Raw genomic sequence first — 20422 nt, 5'->3', positions numbered from 1 at the left:
TTTCCTTTTTTTGTAATTAGAGACACCATTCATTGTCCTGTGTATGCTGATAGGTGGGCAGCGTGACCACAGCAGGCATGAGTTGCTGGTCCCTGCTGCAGGAGTGAGAAGGAAGGAAATGGATGGTTTCCTCCCCTTCTCTGACATTTTGGCAGAGCATGTTAACTGTGCTTGGCTTTGAGGATGTGGGCAACACGAAAATGGCAGAGAGGAGGGAATGAGCATATCGGTTCTGCTGAATTTCTTCATTCTAGATCTATTTGAGAGACGCATGTGTAGTCTGTATGGAGCCGGTACCTTTCTCAGTTATTCCATGTAAGCTGAGCTGCATAATCTTGTACAAGTTACTAACCTGTCTAAACCTTAGTTTCTTCATCTGTGAAATGGAGAAATTAAGAACCTTAACCTCACTCTACCTCAGTGGTAGAGTGTGTGCTTAGCATGCACAAGGTCCTGGGTTCAGTCCTCAGTACCTCCATTAAAATAAATGAACCCCATAAAAAATAAAAAGGAAAAAACATTTAAAAAATTAAATAAAACAACTGTAGCAATATCTAGCATGTGGTAAGATCTTTGTGTTTGTTATTATCTTTGTGCTTATTATTTGGAATTATTTTGCACAGGGACTAGGAAAAAATTGAACTGCTTTTGATGTTCAGGTAACAAATCTTTTATTATACTTGAGAAGTAGAATACTGTTTGTGTGTAAGCAGTTAGGAAGGAAATTACTTTTTAATACTGGTATTTGTTTTCTTTTAATAGGTATCAGCAGATGTTGCATACAAACTTGGTCTACCTTGCTACAATAGCAGATTCTAATCAAAATATGCAGTCTCTTTTACCAGCAGTAAGTACCTTTAAAACAGTGTGAAGTAGATAATTTTTATAGAGTTCTGTACAGAATAACACATTTTTGTTTAATGATTCTGAGTTTTGCTTAGTAAATCCTGCCCTTTTCTGAGAACATGAAGGTATTCTCCTATGTGATCTAAAAGCTTTATTGTTTTGCCTTCGTATTTAATTTGAATTAATTCACCTAGCATTGATTTCCTCCCCCAGAAAGTTACATCCATCCATCTATCTACCCACCCACCCACGTATTTATTTATTTAATTTTGGAATTGCACAAATAACTTAGGAATAAATTTGTAATATTTTAAAGCAAATCCCTAAACACTGTATACATAATTTAATATATATTTCTAGCAGATAAGGACCATTATCCCATGCAACAAAATTAGCCAAAATCTTTTTTTTTTTCCCAAAATCTCTTAATGTCTTATAATACCCAGGATGTTTTCAATTTTCTCCAGTTATCTAAAAATAAAAAAAACTTGAATGTTTCAATGATTGTTTGCCACAGAATCCTAACAAGTCCACCTGTTGCATTGTTTCATATATATATCTTAAATCTTTTTTAATCTCTATCAGTTTATCTTTTTTATTGTCCATTTGTTTGTTGAAGAAATTGGGTCATATATTTTGTAGAATTTCCTACATTCTGGATTTGGCTGATGATACAGTGGTCCTCATGGTCCTTTAATATGTTCCTCCATCTCATCTGTTATTTCCTATAAACTGCTAATTTATAGATAGAGAGGCTTGATTATAATTAGGTTTAGTTTTATGTACAGTATTTTATTGGTGGTGCTGTGTGTTGCCTCTTGTATCTCAGCAGGAGGGACATATTTTGTTCTATTTTTAGTGATGTTAAGATTAATCAGTGTGCCCAGTTGATACTAGTCTGATCAGTCCATTATAAAGTTGCCCATATACCTTTCAGTTAATGGTTTGAGCAGTCATTGGTGCCTGTTGACCAGATCCGTTGTTTGATTTTTGGGATCTCAGAATGATGAGTTTCTAATTTTACAGTTCCTCCTGCATGGATTAGCTGTACTTCTTTTAAAAAGAAAAATTTCCTTGCATCAGATATTTGGTTATCCTAAAATAGAGGGTCCCTATAGCAAAGTCATGATAAAGACTTGGTTCTATTCCTTTACCAATTTTCAGAATAACAAGTTGGTCTCTAGCAATCTGAGAAGGATGACCAAAGATTTTGGCTTTTTTAAATTATTGTCTCAAGTTACACATTTTTATATTTTTAATGTGTTTAAGTCCATTGCAGTCATTCTTTATGATACTCAAATTGTCTCATCTTTGGTCAGTGGGAACCTCTTCATTTGGCTCCTGTGTTGTTTGAACATGATTCCAGTGTTCTGGTACAGCGTCTCTGCTCCAGGATTTGTGAGAGATAATCAGGCTGGTTATATTTTCTGCCCTAGAACTATTCTGTCCCAACTATTTTTTTCAACCAGCCTTTTTTTTTTCCAATGGGAATTGATGTTAGAGACCACAATTTGGATGTTTTGGGCATTCGTTATTACTGAGCTTCCATTGTTTCTCGGCATTTTCGGTGGGCAGAGGTAGTAAACACTTTTTAAAAAAAGAAAGAAAATATTGTATTAGTGATATTTCCACTTTAGGAAAGGTTTTTTTTACTTAGGTTTGATTTAATGTGTTAGGTTCTCTTCTGTTATTCTAAAAATCTTGGTACCTTAATATTATTATAGCTGCTTATTTGCTTTATACTACTATCTATGTAACATAATTTCAGTCTAACACCACCAAGATTGCAACTAACAGTAATATACTTGTCCTTAGATATATCTCACTAGGGATATATAATTAGTAAGTTTTGTTTTGAATCTGAAAGAATGTTCATGTGATCTTTGCCATGTGCTTAATTACCAGCTCCCAGCATTATCTACTGGAAAAACAGAACAAAATATCTTTTTCCTATTTTGTCATGCCATCTGTATCATATATCATGTTTCCCTATATGTGTGGGTCTGTGTCTGATCTCTCCATTCTGTGCTGTTAGCTAGTTTTTTATAAATTCCACTCTCTTGTCATACTTGTCAGAGTCTAAGAAGTCTTGATATATGTTAGAGAAGTTCTTTACTTATTTCCTTACTTTTTTTCAAGAATATCTTGGCTACTGGTCATTTGCATTTCCATATACATTGAACATCAGTATGCCCAACATAATCCTTTTGTGATTTTCATTGACATTACTTTGACTCTAAATCACTATGGGGAGAATTGATAGCTCTACAATATTGAGTCTTTCAAATCACGATCATTGCATATATTTTCATTATTTAGTCCTTTGATACCTTTCAGTGAAATTTTATGATTTTCCTGCAGAGGATTAGTGCATCTCTCATTGGACTTGTTGCTAGGTACCTCATATATTTTGAGGCAAGTTTAAATGGGGTCTCTGTTTTCTAAGTTTTATTTTGTAATTGTGATTGCTGTTTACATAGAAACGCAGTTGATTTTGAATCTCAGTCTTGTTCAACTCTTGTTTCTAACAGTTTTTCTGTAGATACTTTCGGTTTTCTACATTCACAAACGTATCACTTGTGAATAATGAGTTTTGTTCTTTCTTGCCAGTCCTTACACATTTTATTTCTTTCTCTTGCCTTACTTCTCTGGCTAGGACCTACCTCCAGTACATTCCTGAATAGAAGTGGTGATAGAGGACATCTTATCTTGTTCCTGATCACAAAGGGAAAGCTTGCACTGTTTGACCATTACGTATGATGTTGGCTGTAGTTTTTGTAGATACTTTTTATCAGATTAAGGAAGTTCCCTTCTGTTTCTATTGTGCTTAGAGTTTATATATTGAGTGGATGTTAAATTTTTATTAAGTACTTTTATTACATCTAATGAGATGATCATAGTTTTTTTTAAAATCTGTTAACGTGGTGAATTACATTGATTTATTTCCTCATGCTCAATCAGTCTTGGATTCTTGTAATTAACCTACTTACTCATGACCCGCTTGGTCAGGTTTTTAAAAAAAAAAATTGCTGTATTCAGTTTAAAATTTTGATCAAATTTTTGTGTTTTTGTTTATGAGAGTAATTGACTTTTAATTTTCCTTATAATGCCTTTGCTTTTTATTTTAAGGTTATGCTGGCTTCAAAAAATGAGCTGCAGAATTTTCCCACTTTTTCTTACCTGGAAGAATTTGCATAATATAGCTATTTCTTAAATGATTGGTCTAATTCTTTAGAAAAGGCATTTGGATCTGGAGTTTTCTTTGCGAGAAGGCTTTTATTTACTTCTTTAATTTCTTTATGGTTACAGGAGAGTTTATACATTTCTGTATTTTATGAGTTGCCTATTTTGGTAAACTGTGCTTTTAAGCGTTGTATCTAAATTTTCAAATTTGTTGACATAAAGTTCGTGAAATAATCTCTTTTTTCTAATGTCTGTATGCTCTGTAGTGGTATTTTCTTTTTTAACTCTCAACGTAGTTTATTTGTGCCTTCTCTTTGAAAATAATTTTTGATCACTGCTGCCAAGTGTTCATTGTATTTTTCTTGTTTTAGTCTTTTTACAGAATCAGTTTTTGGCTTTGATAGTTCTCTTTGCAGCATTTCTCAAAGTTATTATTCAGAATCCCAGTACACTTAAACATTATTGGGTATTCTGAGGAGCTTTATGTGGGTTATAGATACATATTGATATATTAATTTTTTATGTTATTTATTATGCTAATATTAGTTCATTTAAAATGAACAATAATAAACCTATTTTATGTTAATAAAAATAACATTCTTTAAAGAAAAAGGAAAAGTATATCTTTGAGAACAAATTTAGTGAGATATGAATGGCATTGTTTAATGATCTTGCAAATTTAAATGTCTGGCTTAGTAGAAAACATCTGTATTCTTATATCCACTTCTGAATTTAATCTAGCATAATATGTGTTGCTTGAAGTAGAAGAAAATCCAGTCCCATACAGACATGGAGTGTGAAAAGGGAAGAATATTTTAATAGCCTTTTCAGCTTGTAGATAATCTTTGATAGAACAGCAGATCTCAGTAAGTGTTTTTTTAAGGATTAGTCGCAGTATGGAATTTGAAATTGTAGCAATACGTATTTCTTACTCTGGTACATTAGAGTACATTGTTCTGTCTTGCATTTTGGGTGGATCTTCTACTCATGCATAATTTCATAACATCATGGTTTCATCATTCAGAAAATGTAAGTTTACTTAGTTATTCACATTTTCCAAATATTGACATATTTCATTATATGATACCAAAAACCACACTTTTTGAAATCACCCCCAGGTTAATCAGAAAAGTCTCTTTTAAGTATTGGGATGCTGTCAAGCTCAGGACAGTAGATATAGGTTTGCCAAATTCCCAGTTCTTCCTTGGAAAGTCAAATTTGATCATTGGCAACAAATACTGTCAGTTGTCTTCCAGGCTCACTATGTTCAGTTTTGAGAAAATGCCTGCCAAGTCGCCAAGCCTGGAGAAGTATAATTTGTCTAGAAATAGTTCTTTCAAGTAAGATTGGTGTTCCATGAAAACAGTGCCTGAATCTGCAAGCGGCTCAATCACAGTTTTTATTTGACTTTGATTTGCAGCAGATATGTTTATTATTTTATCATTTTATCACATACAATACTTAACTGACTTGGAGAATTTAATAAAAATCATTTTCATTGCTTCATCAGGGACATTCTGAAGTGAAAATGACTTTTCCTTTCTTTAACTGCTGGTCAGTGGCAGTCAGTGATACAGTGCGTTACAGCAGAGCGATACCTTGGTTCATGCTAAGGGTCCATCAGTTACATCCGCTTTTGCTTTTGCACCATGATATTGTAAATATCAACACAGCATGAAAGGCAAACATATCGTAGTATTTTTATGGAAATAATTTTGACCTTTTGGATTCCCTGAAAGAATCTTGAGACTCACACTTTGAACCATTGCTCTTTTGTATGTTTTTGGGTATGATGAATTTCTGATCTTATCTTTGCTATTTCCTTTTACTTTCTTTTGGTGTATTTTGCTGTTCTTTTTCTGAGTTTTGAGATGAATACCTGCTTCATCAATTTTCATCCTTCCATATTAATATGTGCGTTTAAGGGCATAAATTTCCCTCTTAGTTACGAATATCTAGTATATTCATATTTATTTAAATATTTCCTAATTTCCATTGTTACTTCTTTTTTACGTGGGCTGATAAATATATTTCTTAGTTTCTGAACACAGGGGGATTTATTGTTTTCTTGATGATTTCTGACTTCATTGCATTGTGGTTAGGTAACACTTTGTATGATTTCAGTTCTTGGGAATTCTTTGAGATTTTTTTTACAGTCCAGCTTATGGTCAGTTTTTACAAATTTGTATTTGTGTAGCTCAGTCAGCTTTCTTTAGAATTTTCATGGTGTATCTATTTTTCCATTTCCTTGTGTTAGAGATATGTGTCTTAGGAACAGCATGTAGATAAAAAACAATCCAATTCTAGCAATCTTTGTTATTTAATTGAAACATTAAATCCATTTATATTGAGTATAATCACTCATATATCTGAGTTTAAACCTACCATCATATAATGATGCACTTTGTGTTTGTCTCATCTGTCATATATTCCTTTTTTTCTGTTCTTTGTCTTTATAATTAATTTTTTTATTCCCTTTTTTCTTTGCTAGTTTGAAAGTAATAATTTAGAGGTTATGATATAGTTTATAATTCAAGGACTCTTAGATACTTTATTTCCATTCATTCCTTCAATAACTTATCTATTGCTGTTACGCATTTTAAATCTGTAGGTGTTTCTTCACAAGTGATAGTTAACTTTTTTTAAAGTTAGTATTCATTAGAGTTATCATTGTTACCATTTTTGATGCTTTTCATTCCTCCCTTCACCCGGGGATGCTTTTTTCCTCCCTGAAGAACATATTTCAGTATTTTAGCATTGGTTTGGTGGTGACAGATACCTTAAGGCCTTTTTTTGTTAGTTTTTGATCTGTAAATACCCTTTTTTCACTATCATTCTTAAAAGATGTTTTTACCAGGGACAAATTTCAGGTTGGGACATGAGCATATTAAGTTCATCGTTCTCTGTTTTCTGGCTTGTATCTTTGAAAATTGAGTTGTCAGTATAAATGCTATTTTGAAGGCAATTTAATTATTTTCTTTGACTGTGTTGAAGATTTTTTGCTTTGTCTGGAGTTTTTTTGTTTTTTTTTTTTTTTGTTTGAAGTTTGTTTTTTTGCAGTTTATGATCTCTAGGTGTGCATTTCTTTTATTTATTTATCCTACTTGGTGTTTGTTGAGATTTTTGCATTCTGGATTGATGACTTTATCAGTTTTGGGAAATAACATGCCCACAACCAATGTAGCCCCTGGGTCTGAGCCCATGTCTCTGGATTTTTTTCTTCTCCTGGATTTTGGTCTGTTCATTTTTTACTACTTTGTCTGCTCTTCCATATCTTTAACCATATTTTTAAAGTATTTTGTCCAGTTTTTCCTGTTGTCTGCAGTGGAGGCCTAAATGACCTAATCTGCCATTACCTTATGTGATTCTTTTAACTATTAAAATTGAATTCTGTTTAGCTATCCAAAGAATACTAGTTATTTTTATGGCTTCTCAGATATGATTGTTTCATTGGAAAGAGAACAAACACTTGTGGAAGGACTACTGAGTATTGGGTCCTTTCAGTGTTTTATTTCATCCCCAGAATCTTTTAAGATATTTGTCCCGTTCTGAAACTAAATCTGATTAATTAATTAATGTGTCGAGAGACTTGTAGTTGGTAAGTGGTAGCACGGGATTCGAACCCAGGCCTGAAAACAGTTCATACATTATGCTGTCAAGTCATGTTGCTACTTGGATGGAATGGAAATAAAAGTCTGACCCATTTGGTCTTAAGTTTGTGTATCAGGGTGAGACTTGGTTAGATTTTCCTAGAGCTTGAATCTAAATTTTATAGCGTGCAATAATTTGATTGTTGTATTGTGTTGTGGAAATAAATGCCTTAATCATTTTTGTTTCTGTCTTGTCTGGCATTATTCCTGTACTTAGGTGTTAAGTTAAAAAAAAAAGTTAAATGAATGGGTCTGCTGATTGTTTGGGGACTATAATAATAGGTTTAAGAGGCAGGTTAAGAATTCAGCTTATTATCACCATGGTGGCCTATAACTCAGTGATTCTTTTTGTTGTTGTTCTAGTACATCTGACAGATGTGGCACGTTCTGAGCATGTTCTCATCAGTAACAGTAACGCACTATGGGAGCGATTCTCAAGTCAGGGCATTGAGTGTGGAGGGGGGATATTTCCCTCCAGAAAGTCTTACCAGAATCTTGTGGGTGGTGGGGGAATAGGGATAGTTTGCCAAGCGTTCTCAGGTGATTCTGTTACCCCTTTCGTATCCCTTCTACCCAGCCAATTGAGATTCTCTATGTAACTTAAGATACTGTGCAATTCTGGGTTTTGTCATTTTGTCTTGAAGTATTGTCTTTATAAAATATAAAAATGTCTTAAAGTCATAAACATTACAACTTCTTAAAAATGTCCCATGTTCTCTCTAGCTTTTATGAAGAACACAAAAATGTTGGGTTATACCATGTATCTTGAGATTTATTTTCTCATTTCTCTTGCCTGTCCTCAAGAAGGTAGTAATTCTTGAGAAACCAATGTGGTAAAATAAACTTACCATAGAAATTCATTATGGTACTGCAAAATTTCTAGCTCAGAATTTACTAATCCATTCTCACCTGTTGCTAAGTTATAAACTTACTGAATTTTTTGTATTTTTAAATAGAACTTAAAATTTTCCCTGTAGATCAAACAGGAGAGTAAAAATGATTACTGTTTATATTCAGGGACAGTGTTATATTATCCTCCCACCAAAAAAGGAAAGAGACACATTTCATTACAAACCTACCATTATTTCAGATTCATTTCACACGGAGTCACCATTCTACATCATATTTTACTAAAGAATATAAACATTGCCATTAGTATATTTTGAAATAAAATGTTTCCCTCTTAATATTGGTCAAAGTATTATTTAAAATACATGGTCAAATTTTCATTTTAAAAAATGGGTATTTTGAAGGTTAAGTTGCTTGGGAAGTAAGTTAACAGGAGAAGGGGTTTTAGAAAGACCAGAAATAAATAGATTCTCATAGTAGGGGAACAGCAGAGGGTTGAATTAATAAATAAAAGCAGGGCTGGAGAGGGGGAAAAATCAGCTAGAGGGGAAGCAATTGGATTGGAGGTGAAACAGGAAGAGAGATGAATGTGGGAAAACTAGAATAGCTGAACACATAATGAATACAAGCAATCTGCCAGAAGGGACAATATACTAGTTACTAACTGTAGTTGGAGAAATTTTGACCCTAAAAAAGAACTATATGTTTTAGTGTGATTCTACTGAAGTTTTCCAGAATGGAGTTTTTTGTTTTATTTAACTGGTTGTGGGAGTTGGAAACGTGACCATAATTTTATGTAAGTTCAACTTTCAGGTTTTTTATATCTCCCCAAAATAGGAATTATGTATGTTAGTAATATTTGCTGTATCTGGAACGAGGCTAGATCTAGCAAGCTTCTCCTATTTGGAAGAAACACAGGAATTGAAAAACCAGACATAAATAGAAAAAGACCTAAAACGAGAAAAATAACTTCTAAAGCCAGCATATTAACACTTAGTCATTGTACTTCTTATGCTAGAAGCATTATAAGTTTGTAACAGAAACTATTTATTCTTAATCTTACACATATTTAACAAGTCTGCTTTTTCAATTTTAAGCCCATAGCAAGAAGCAGCCAATCAAAAATCAGAACTGACAGAGCATAGGGTGGCATCCTATGCCTTACAGGCAGTGTCACCTGACAGCTAAGGGGTCCTGGAGAGAGACCACATATTTATACAAAGCTGACATGATGCAGAATGTACACTGCTCTGGCTCCATTTATGTAGGTATATAAGGCCCTGTCTTTCTTGGTAAATGTTGGAGGCATCATTGGAATATTGGTTTTCAGAGCTGATGTTTACTTTCTGAAGTAAACTATTAACATAATTATTTTCATCATATGAATTAGGAATAATTTTACCAGTAGAAAATATGACTGCATTATGTGTCTATAAATCCTTCCTACAAACATACTTTGAGGAAATTACATTTCTAAGTTTTGACCAAGTGTTAGTTGTTATTAATTTATTTTTTTCATCTGCCAGTATTATGAAGTAGAAAAGAATTATGGGAGAACAATTTAAGTCAAGAAAAGTTTCATCCATTAATTTTCCTTTGGGAAAAAGACTTAGGGAGAAAATAGTTTTTCTACTGTGGTAGGTCATTTTAAGGCATACAGTCTAGATATATTTCTACAGAATCAAAAGTTTTAGAGCTGAAAGAACCTGGATAATCACATAGTCTAGTGTGTCTTTATCTTGGCTGCACATTTTAGAAGCTTTTCAGGTGGTTCTATTGTGTAGCTAGGAATTGGAGATCTTACATTTCCGTGCTTTTAAAATAGTATCCAGTAATGTTTGAGGATATGCAAAACTTTAGAAAAATATGATTCCTATTTCTATAGTAGCAATTTCATTTCCTGTTGCATACCATGATCATTTTTACAATATGAGAAAGATAATACTTATTCTGTAACGTTATAATGAGGATTCAATAAAACAATCCACAGTGTCCATCATGTAGGAGGTACTTAGTAAATACTGATGGTGAGGAAGATGAAGGTAGTACACAATTGGAGCATATAAATGGAAAGGGGAGTCAGATTGAGTGGTATTTGAAAGAAGATTAGCAGGGTTCAATTACCGAATACGTATGAGGGATGAGGGAAAGAATTTGGAGACTCGACTGATAGTGTTGCCATTCACTAATATTGAGTGTATAAGCATGTCTTAATTTTAAAAGAAGACTGATGGTTAATTGGAGTTGCTTATCTTGCTTTTCAGTTAATTCATTATGAGTTTTAAGTTAAAAAAATCTCGTACAGTGTGTGACTTTTGGAGTCTGACTTCTTCGCTTAGCATAGTGTTTTGAAGATTCATCCATGTTGTAGTATGTGTCTGTCAGCATGTATTATCATTCCATTTTGTGGCTGAATAATATTCCACTGTGTGGATATTTAGCGCATTTTGTTTATCCATTCATCATTTAGGTGTTTCCTACTTTTTGGCTGTTATGAATAGTGCTGCTGTGATTTCATGTACAAGTTTTGTATGTCTTCAGTTCTCTTGGGTCTATACCAAGAGTGGAATTGCTAGGTCATATGGTAACTCTGTTTAACTTTATAAGAAACTGCCAAATTGTTCTCCACAACAGCTGCACCCTTTTACGGTCCCATCAGCTTGTAGGAGAGATATTTTCTTCACATTCTTGCCAACACTTGTTACTTTCTGTATTTTTTTTAAAACTAATATAGCCATCCTAATGGGTGTTGGCCATTTATTCCTATTTTTAAGGATGCCTTGTAACTTCTGATTGAGTCTTTGTAGACTTGTTAGGGCTGATCTATTTCAATTTTGACCTTAATCCACGGAGAGGCTTTTTTGAAGTCTCAGTAGAGGGACTGAGTTGTTATGAAGGCCCTTCTGACTTTGTGGGGCCGACACTCCTACCTTTGTCTCCCTTGAACTGGGCGGAAGCTGAAATCTCTCTCTGCTCAGCCCTTTTGCCTCCAAACTGCTGTTTTCTGTTGGTTTTCTCGAATTTTCCCCTCTCTGTGTTTCTTCCTCTTTGGGACTTCAGGCTTTAGTTTCCAGCTCTCTGGTAGCCAGGAACTCTGTCTTCTCTCCGTCCAGTAGGACTGCCACTTTCTCCTTGGGCTTTGTTTTCCTGTCATACAGCAGAGTCAAGGAGAAGCCAAGGTGACTGTGGAGCTGATCTTCTATGTTTCCCTTCTTGCAAGAGTTGTAGCCCCTCCTGTGCCTCTCTGTGTGCCGTACTCTTCAGTGCCTTCAAATAGTTTCTACACTGGTCTCGATTTTATCGCTTATTAACAAGAGGGTTGGTTTGATACATGCTACTCTATTATGAGGGGAACTGCGAATATTGATGTTTTATGAATTAAATCACAAGAAAATGAAAAACTGATACCTGTTGAGAGTGAGAACATGAATTTTCAACAGAAAATTTGGACAAGAATATAGGAGAAAGGAATTTTATTTACAAACAAGAGGCTCGAGTTAGCCATGTTTGAAGGATGATAAGGGATGATTTAAAAGTGAGATATGTGACACTGAGTTGATGTTTGGTAATTTTTTTGAAAATGGAACAAAGGTCATGAAGTGTTTAAAGAATGCAAATTGGGTAAAGAATTTAAGATGAGAATTGAAGAGAAAATATTTAATGAGAAGCAATTATTGTTTGGATTTAGTAGTGAAGAAATTCAGATTATGAATTTGACGTGGGTACTATTAGAGTAGCACTTGACTATTTTTGTAATGTTAGTGGTTATTAGATGGTTAGAGATTTGAGTGTTTACATGTGATGGCCAGAGAACAATGTATTATCTGTTAAAAAGTGTGCCAGGAAGGATTGTGTTCACAAACTGCGGGTGGTACAGACTCAGTAAACTTGTGGGAGGAAGGGAGTTATATAACTGAAGTTATAGGAATGGACATTATATTTAGAACATAGACAAGTAGAGAACGAAGGCAGAAATAGATCTGCAGAGAACAATATTTCCCTGGCCTTCTGCAGGCTTAAAAATAGGGGGTTAGAAAGAAATTATTTGCTTTCTCCACCCAAATAGCCCCAAGAAGGGAGTCAGGTGTTGTAGAGCACCTCATATCTGTGTTTTTCCTTTCGCCCTTTTGTGAACTCTCAAGGTTAGTCAGTGAGTGTCTTCACACTTTCATTAGGAAATTTGCCAAAGGCATCCTTTTGAGGCAGCTGTCTCTGTACCCTTGGAGGCCATCAGTAATGTTTCCGATCTATAGGAGTAGTCGGCACAAAAATGTTGCGCTCAGCTGAGTCTTCATGGTTTAAAATATTCCCCCTCCAAAACTACTCCCCCACCCTGCTTCAACAGTATAAAATATATCATGTTTTGAATCTTCTGGTCTTTATATAGGTTTTTGTAACTGCATCTTTTCAGGTGAGATCTGTCACTAATAGTAAATATATCCAAACATATTAATAATGAAGATTTAATTTTTAAAACATAATTTAAGTAACAATAATGGGCACCTTAGAAATCCTTATATGTAAATAAATAAGAATTCTTTTTGTTTAGAATGTTAAAAATTTTAATTTTCACTGTAGAGTAAAATACGCTTTAATTGCAGTGTCTAAGGTGATCAGATGATATATTCATGCTAATGATCTTGTGAAGTTTTTGGGAGTGTATTAAATATGATGTTAATAGTTCATGATTAAAATGCATTAGAATAAGTTGAAATGCATTTGTGTTTTTGTTCCTGTTCAATTGAGTAATATAGGCAACCCTTATACCATATGCATCTTTAATGTATTAGTCTAACTGTTTTTCTTGTTTTACTAAACTGTCTTCTTTCAGCCACCCACACAGAATATGCCTATGGGTCCTGGAGGGATGAATCAGAGCGGCCCTCCCCCACCTCCACGCTCTCACAACATGCCTTCAGATGGAATGGTAGGTGGGGGTCCTCCTGCACCACACATGCAGAACCAGATGAACGGCCAGATGCCTGGTAAGTTTTTCTCCTCTAAGACATTAACACCAGAGTTGCTTAGCAACTGAAACGACATGGGGGCTCAAGGGATACTAGATTGTTGATGACAAAACTGCTTTGAATGCCCCCGAGTCCAAGCTCTCTTAGAGTTTGTTAGCTACAGAGCTACGTGACCTGTATTCAGTGTTTATCAGGCTGCCCTTGGGCTTTGATGTAGCTGACACACAGCATTCCTCTGATGAACAGAACTGGCTAAATTTAGTCCGTCTGAAACTATGCAATACAGCTGGCTTTAGAAGCTTTTTTGGGGGAAAAAAGGCATTGTGCCATGGCTTAAGAATTAAAATCTGTTTATAAAAATGTATTATAACATTTCCCTGAGTTTTGTATTTACTTAGAAATTTATTGATTTCAGAAACAGTGTTCCTGGAAAAAAACACATGAGGGAGAAACAAAACAATCTCTAAAGTGCTAATGGATTTAGTATTTCCTCATTGATGTTATTGAAACTGAGCATGGATTTTGATGAATACATATAGCATAATATAAATATAGATAACATGAATAGCATGATATAAATAGAGATATTGCTACTGAAGTAAAATTAAAAGCTGAAAAGTATTAGCTTTCTTACATAATGAACCATTCCCTTTACTATTTATCCATTTTAAGTTTAGAGCCACTTAAAATATATTTCAGACCATTGGATGCTTATTTAGTTACCTTTTGCTGGTTTGAATCTTTAATCTGAAAAGTATCTTTAAACTATTTTGTTTTTATAACAACAGCCACAACCCATACCCATGATTTTTGGTGGGGCATTTTCTACATTTAATATAAAAATATTTTTACTTTCTAAAGACAAAGGCTATACTCATTTAAAAAAGAAAATATTATACAAATAACAGTAATGACAGCAAATTAAAATAATAGAACAGTTTATTTTTAAAATTAGCAGTTAGTATCCTTAGGGTAGCATGATCTTAGCTGATCATGTTGGTTGGTAGCATCGGTGTCCAGGGGCAACGGGTGGAGAAAATGGAGCAAAAGAGCACAGAGCAGAAGAGGCCAGGCAGCCTGGTTGATAGCAGATTGATGTGTGATTGGTCACGTAGGAGGGCGGTGGTGTTTCGCTGGCAGTCTTCTGTTTCCTGCCAAGGCTTCCGATGACCCACTGCGGCCCTCGCCGCGTGTGGAGGTGGAAGTAAAGACATAACTACTTGTCAGGTTGTAGTCGGGAGGAAGCTTCTTGCTCAGTCCACACTTAGCACATCAGGACACATTGTTTTTAAAACCAGGAGGTTTGTGCTAATGCAGGTTAGCAAGTTAAAGGAGTTTTTGTGTCTTTTTATGGTGGTACCTTTGAGTAGGATTTTGACTCAACTTCTCCAGATAACATTGAAGCCTAAGGCTGAGGAAGCAATTGAGCAGCAATATAATTATTGTTAACATACTGGTTTTTGTGTAAGGCCATCTGAAATAAGTTATATTCTTTATGACTCAGAAATTTTCAACCCCTTATGACCTAGGTTGTCCAGAACTTCAAAAACAGTTTATTAGTTAAAGAGTTACAGTTAGGTGTAGGAGAAATTGAAAGTCCAGTTACTCATGTTGTCTTTAGTGGGTTTCTTATAGCATTTAGCCAACCCTTTTATGCATACAAATTTGTATCTAGGCTTTTAATTTCCTATTGTAGTTTTGTTTTTAATATTTTACGTTATAATCTAAGTTGTAGTGCTACTTACATGCTGTTTGATCTTGGTCACATATCCTCTCAGTCTCAGGTTCTCTTCTTAAACAATTTAACTGATTGAAAAAAAAAATTAGGTAATACATGCCTGTAGTACCAAAGTCAAAAGGTACAAAAAGGCGTATGGTCTCTACCCACCCAGGCACTTTGTTTCAGGCAGTCATTGTTGTCTAGTTATCCTTTAAGAGATACTCTCTTTGTATAAAACATATGTATATATGCATTCTTTTTTCTTTCTTCTTATTTTTTTAAAAAACACAAATGGTAGCATACATTAGATAGCATTTTATATATATATATTTTACCTCTTACAGATTTATCTTGGAGACTGTGAGTATAAACAGATATATTTGGAGACCACTCAGTATATAAAGAGCTGCCCCTTTTCGGTGACTGCATTACATGCCTTTTTTTATGGACACCTCTAATTCATTTGGGTAGTTTTCCCTCGTGATAGAAATACAGGTTATTTGTTGTCTTTTGGTGTTAAAACCTATGCTGTTGTGAATATGCCTGTAAAATATAAATAAATAAGTAAACAAACAAACATAATTTTGCATCCATATACACATGCACACAAAAACTTGTATATTTATATGATAAATTCCTAGTACTTAAATTGCTGGTTTAAAGGTACATGCATTTTTAAATATGTTAGTTATTGCCAAGTGGGTCTACATAGAAATAGTACTTATTTATGTATTTATGTTCTCTCAACAGTATGTGAAAGTGCTTCTTTCTTCATAATACAGGTGGAGCAAAACTTCTGATCTTTGCAAATCTGAAAGATGAAACATGGGTCTTATAATTTCAGTTTGCCTTTTTATTATATTAAGTGAAGCGAGCGATTTCCTCATGCTTGCTACCCCTTTTGTAGTTTATGTGTGCACCGATCATTCGGGTGCTTTGCCCTTTTACTGCTGGTGGTCTTTTATTTACTTTGTATGTTCAGTGATTAGTTTGGTCTGTGATATTTCTTGTAAATAATTTTCTACTAGTTTTTTTTTTATTATTTAATTTTGTTTTGTTTGGATATGTGCAAATGTTTTCTTTTTACATACTCTTTTTATGTACTCTTTATGTCCTCAAAATTTTAAGTTTATTGATCTTTTATGGCTGGGTGTTCTGGCATACTTAAGAAGGCCCTTCTACTCCAACATTATTTTTAAAATTCTCCGTTTTGAAATACTCTTATAGTTTCTTTGCCTTTTCTTTCTTCTTTTGTAATGTTTAATTCTTCTGCTCATCTGGACTTAGTTTTGGTGGAAAGAAAGTGGTAGGGATCCAACCTGTATTCTTCCGGATGTCTGCTCAGTCGTCACAGCATCATTTATTGAATTATCTTTCTTTTGCCCACTGATACTTTATATCACCACTAATTGTCATTTACCAAATTATGCATTTGTGTGAGTTTTTAGACTCTGCTCTGGGTTTGTTGATCTGTTTTATCAATTCATTTATGTGTTAGTACTATACACTTTTAATTACTGCAACTTTATATGTTTTGGTCTCTCATAAAGCAAGTCTTCTTTCATTACTTTTTTTTTCAGAATGTTCCTAGCTTTTCAAAAGCGTCAGTTTCTTAATCTATAAAATGAGAATAATAACGTCTAGCAAATAACAGTATTTGCTTTCATTCATGTAAAGCATTTACTTTGTTTGCTGCTGATTAAATACTCAGGCTATTGTTTGGTGTTAGTATTACATTAATACAAAAAAAAAAAAAGCTTTTTAAGGTAATTTTGTGTAGATCATCTGTTTAACTTTCATATTTTGGTTCTGATCACTTTTCTTCAAAGGGCCTAACCATATGCCTATGCAGGGACCTGGACCCAATCAACTCAATATGACAAACAGTTCCATGAACATGCCTTCAAGTAGCCATGGATCCATGGGAGGTTACAACCATTCCGTGCCATCATCACAGAGCCTGCCAGTACAGAACCAGATGACGATGAGTCAAGGGCAGCCAATGGCAAACTATGGCCCCAGACCAAATATGAATATGCAGCCGAACCAGGGTAAGTATGTTTTATATCATTCTTGACTAGAATGCCATATTAGCCTTTGAAATTTGAACACTTTTCAAAATGTTAGCTGATTTACAAAAATAAAGGTTAAAGTGAGTTACAGTTATAGCCATAGAAAAGGAACACTATTTGAAACAAGCTTAAAATAATTTTCTTTTACATTTAGAAGTTAAATTGCTTTAATTTAGCTTTTTAAGCTTATTCATTTTGATGTCTTTTGGACCATTTATTTGAGATTCTATATTTCTGGATTTTTTTTTTAAGCTACTCAAGGAGTAACCAAACATTTGGTTAGAGCTAGAAAATTGAGAAAATGTAGTTTTATCTTTGTAAGTACACTCCTTAAAAAACATCTACTTACACTGTGGTTCATTTCACTTGTGAAGGCTAGATTAATTTGTATGAATTTACCTTGATTTAACGTTTTTGGCATTAAAGGTAATTTTAACATAATTTGTTATTAGAATGTTCAGTGGAGGTGCTGCTATATTCCTGTATTCTTAGTGTGAAGTCTTATTAAAGTTTATTACCAATCTCAGAGAATGAAATTGTTATCATGTTTCTCTTTTAAGTATTCTTGTAAATAGTAACTAAAAACCAATAAGTGGCGCTCTGTTCTGCTAATTGCCTGTTAAAACATTTGGCCTATTGCCAGCCTAAAGCTATTTCAATTACGAAATGTGGTGAGGTTAAGAGTACACGATAGAATTAAATGTATTTGCAATAAAATTTTCTAGATTTTGCTTATGAAAAACAAATCACTAAAGTACACACAGATAAAGGAAGTTATTTAATGTGATCTGTTGATCACTACTTTTGATGAAATAGTATATTATAATTTTAAAATATTAATACAGGTATCTTCTATAATACTGGTAAAATACACCAGAAACAAAGGAAGCTAATAGAACAAATTTTCAGTAAATTTAATTTCGCAAAACTGACACTTGCTCCATTTTTTTACCCTCAAGGTTGTTTAGTACCCATGATGGAGTATTTTCTTTTTTTTATTATGTCAATGAAATGTTCAAAAAATAGCAAGATACAGTCAGGGCTAGATTAGATGGGAGTTCAGATGTTTCTCCACATAGTTCGGTTACCAGGAAAGGGAGCAAGAAAATTGATAATGATTCTTCCAGCAACTATAGTAATGATAGTACACTTCTTAGAAACTATAGTTAAGGAAGGGTAAGATGTGTGCAAAAATGGATGTTGCTGCAGCATGGTTTTATATGACATCATAAAATCCGAAGAAGAAAAAATAATGTGTGCAGCAATGTGTGTATAGAAAATAATTACTGTTTACGGAGAAAGGAGTTGAGGTGTTTATAGGGATTTTTTGTTCAAAACATAGGGACCAACTATTCTTTTCATTTTTTTAATTAAAATAATTTTTCTTTTATCGAATTATAATTAACATAGAATATTAGTTTCAGGTGTACAACAATGATATGCTATTTTTACCTATTATGAAATGATCACCATGATAAGTTACCATCTCCAGTTACCATCTGTCACTGAACAAAGTTCTTTAAATACTGACTATATTCTCTATGTGTACATTACATCCCATGACTTACTTATTTTATAGCTGGAAGTCTGTAGTTCTTAATCTTCTTCCCCATCTCATTCATCCTCCCCAGTACCCCCCTAAACTGTTCTTTTCAAAAATGTGATAGTTTATATTGATGTATGATTTTTTCTTTTGCTGTAGCAGTTATATAAAACTATATATTATGTAAAGCCATTATATATTTATATAATATATTATATAAAAGCAGTTATATTTGCTTTGTTCTTATAATTTATGATTTTCTTAGTAGAAAATGGACTGTATAAAAATGACTAAATAGGGATCTGATTTAAAGAAATAAGAGTTACTTTTTAAGAGAGAATAGGGTGTTAATCAGTGAGGAAATTCTGACTCTGTCTTTTAAAATTCTCCTCCGGACAAATGACCTTGCCAGCTGAAATCATGCCAAAATGATCTTAATAATCAATGAGGAAAGTACGATTGTTTGATAGTGTTTAAAATTTCCTGTTGAAACTTAAAAGGACTACAAAGTTTTACAGAATATATTTTGTGAAAGGCTATTGAGTTTCTAATATTGTCAGGTGAAGAGCTTCCTGTTCTTTGTAAAGACTCATATAAGATAGAAGTATGTCAGATAATGATAAGTGCTATAAAGAAAAATAAGCAAAGTGAAGGGAAAGAGAAAGATGGGGTTATGTGTGCTATTTCAGGGTGGTGAGCAGATACCTGGGAAAAGAGCATTGCATTGCCAGCAAGAGCCCTGAGCTGGAGCATACTTAGTGTGTTTGAGGAATAGCAAAGAGAGCAGTCTAGCTGAAGGTGAGTGAGTGCAGGTGGGAAGAAGATCTAAGATAGAGTTGAAAGCCAAGCCATGAAAGACCTTGTTTTGTAGTCCATAAGGGTTTTAGATTTTATTCTGAGAAAGTGGAGATACTGCCAGAAAGTTTTTGCACAAAGGAATAGCATGATCTGAATGGATGTTTTAAAAAGATACCATTGGCTTCTGTATAGGAAACAGACTGTAGTTGGACAAGTGTGGAAGCAGGGACCCCTGTTAAAAGGCTTTCTGTATTCGAGTAAGAGATGATGGTGGCTTTGAATAGAGTGATACTATGTAGGTAATGAGAAATCATTTGGGGATATTTACCATATAATATGAAGGTAGAGCTGCCATAGTTTGCTAGGATTTGTTAATGGATTGGATGTGTAGTTCAGGACAGTTAAGTATGACTTCAGTGAAAGTAATCAGGTGAATGGTGTTGCCATATACTAAGATTAAGAGACCAGGAGAAAGGCAAATTTAGGGGAATAAAAAGGTTTTAGTTTGACACATGTTAAATTTGAATGATTCACTAAGTGGATACATCAGATAGCAAGCAGTTGGAGACATGAGTCTACAGTTGAGGGGAGAGGTTGGGTAATTCAAAGTCATTGGATTAGAAGGAATCATTTAAGGAATGAATAAAAATAGAGGAGAGGAGGACTGAGGATTCAATCCCTGAGCACTCTGACATTTTGACTTTGGGAAGATAACAGATTCCTTCCTGGACTCAGAAGACTGATTATGAGTAGCCCGTGAGTGGGAAGAGAAGCCAGGAGAGTGTAGTCAGAAG

The 20422-nt window shown here is 34.0% G+C and overlaps 1 protein-coding gene across 3 annotated transcripts in view; it reads left to right on the top strand.

Annotated features, from left to right (window-relative positions):
* Positions 1-20422, top strand: part of SS18 (SS18 subunit of BAF chromatin remodeling complex) — a 56147-nt gene that overhangs the window by 9667 nt on the left and 26058 nt on the right. For all 3 annotated transcript variants that reach the window (XM_032467482.1, XM_032467481.1, XM_032467480.1), the window contains exons 3-5: positions 763-847; positions 13360-13513; positions 17045-17266. In XM_032467482.1, coding sequence (XP_032323373.1) covers positions 763-847; positions 13360-13513; positions 17045-17266 — 461 coding nt within the window. The remainder of the gene's footprint in view (positions 1-762; positions 848-13359; positions 13514-17044; positions 17267-20422) is intronic.

The sequence above is a fragment of the Camelus ferus genome, chromosome 24, assembly GCF_009834535.1.
Source record: "Camelus ferus isolate YT-003-E chromosome 24, BCGSAC_Cfer_1.0, whole genome shotgun sequence".
Lineage (NCBI taxonomy): Eukaryota > Metazoa > Chordata > Mammalia > Artiodactyla > Camelidae > Camelus > Camelus ferus.
This window is presented reverse-complemented; position numbering and strand designations above follow the sequence as displayed.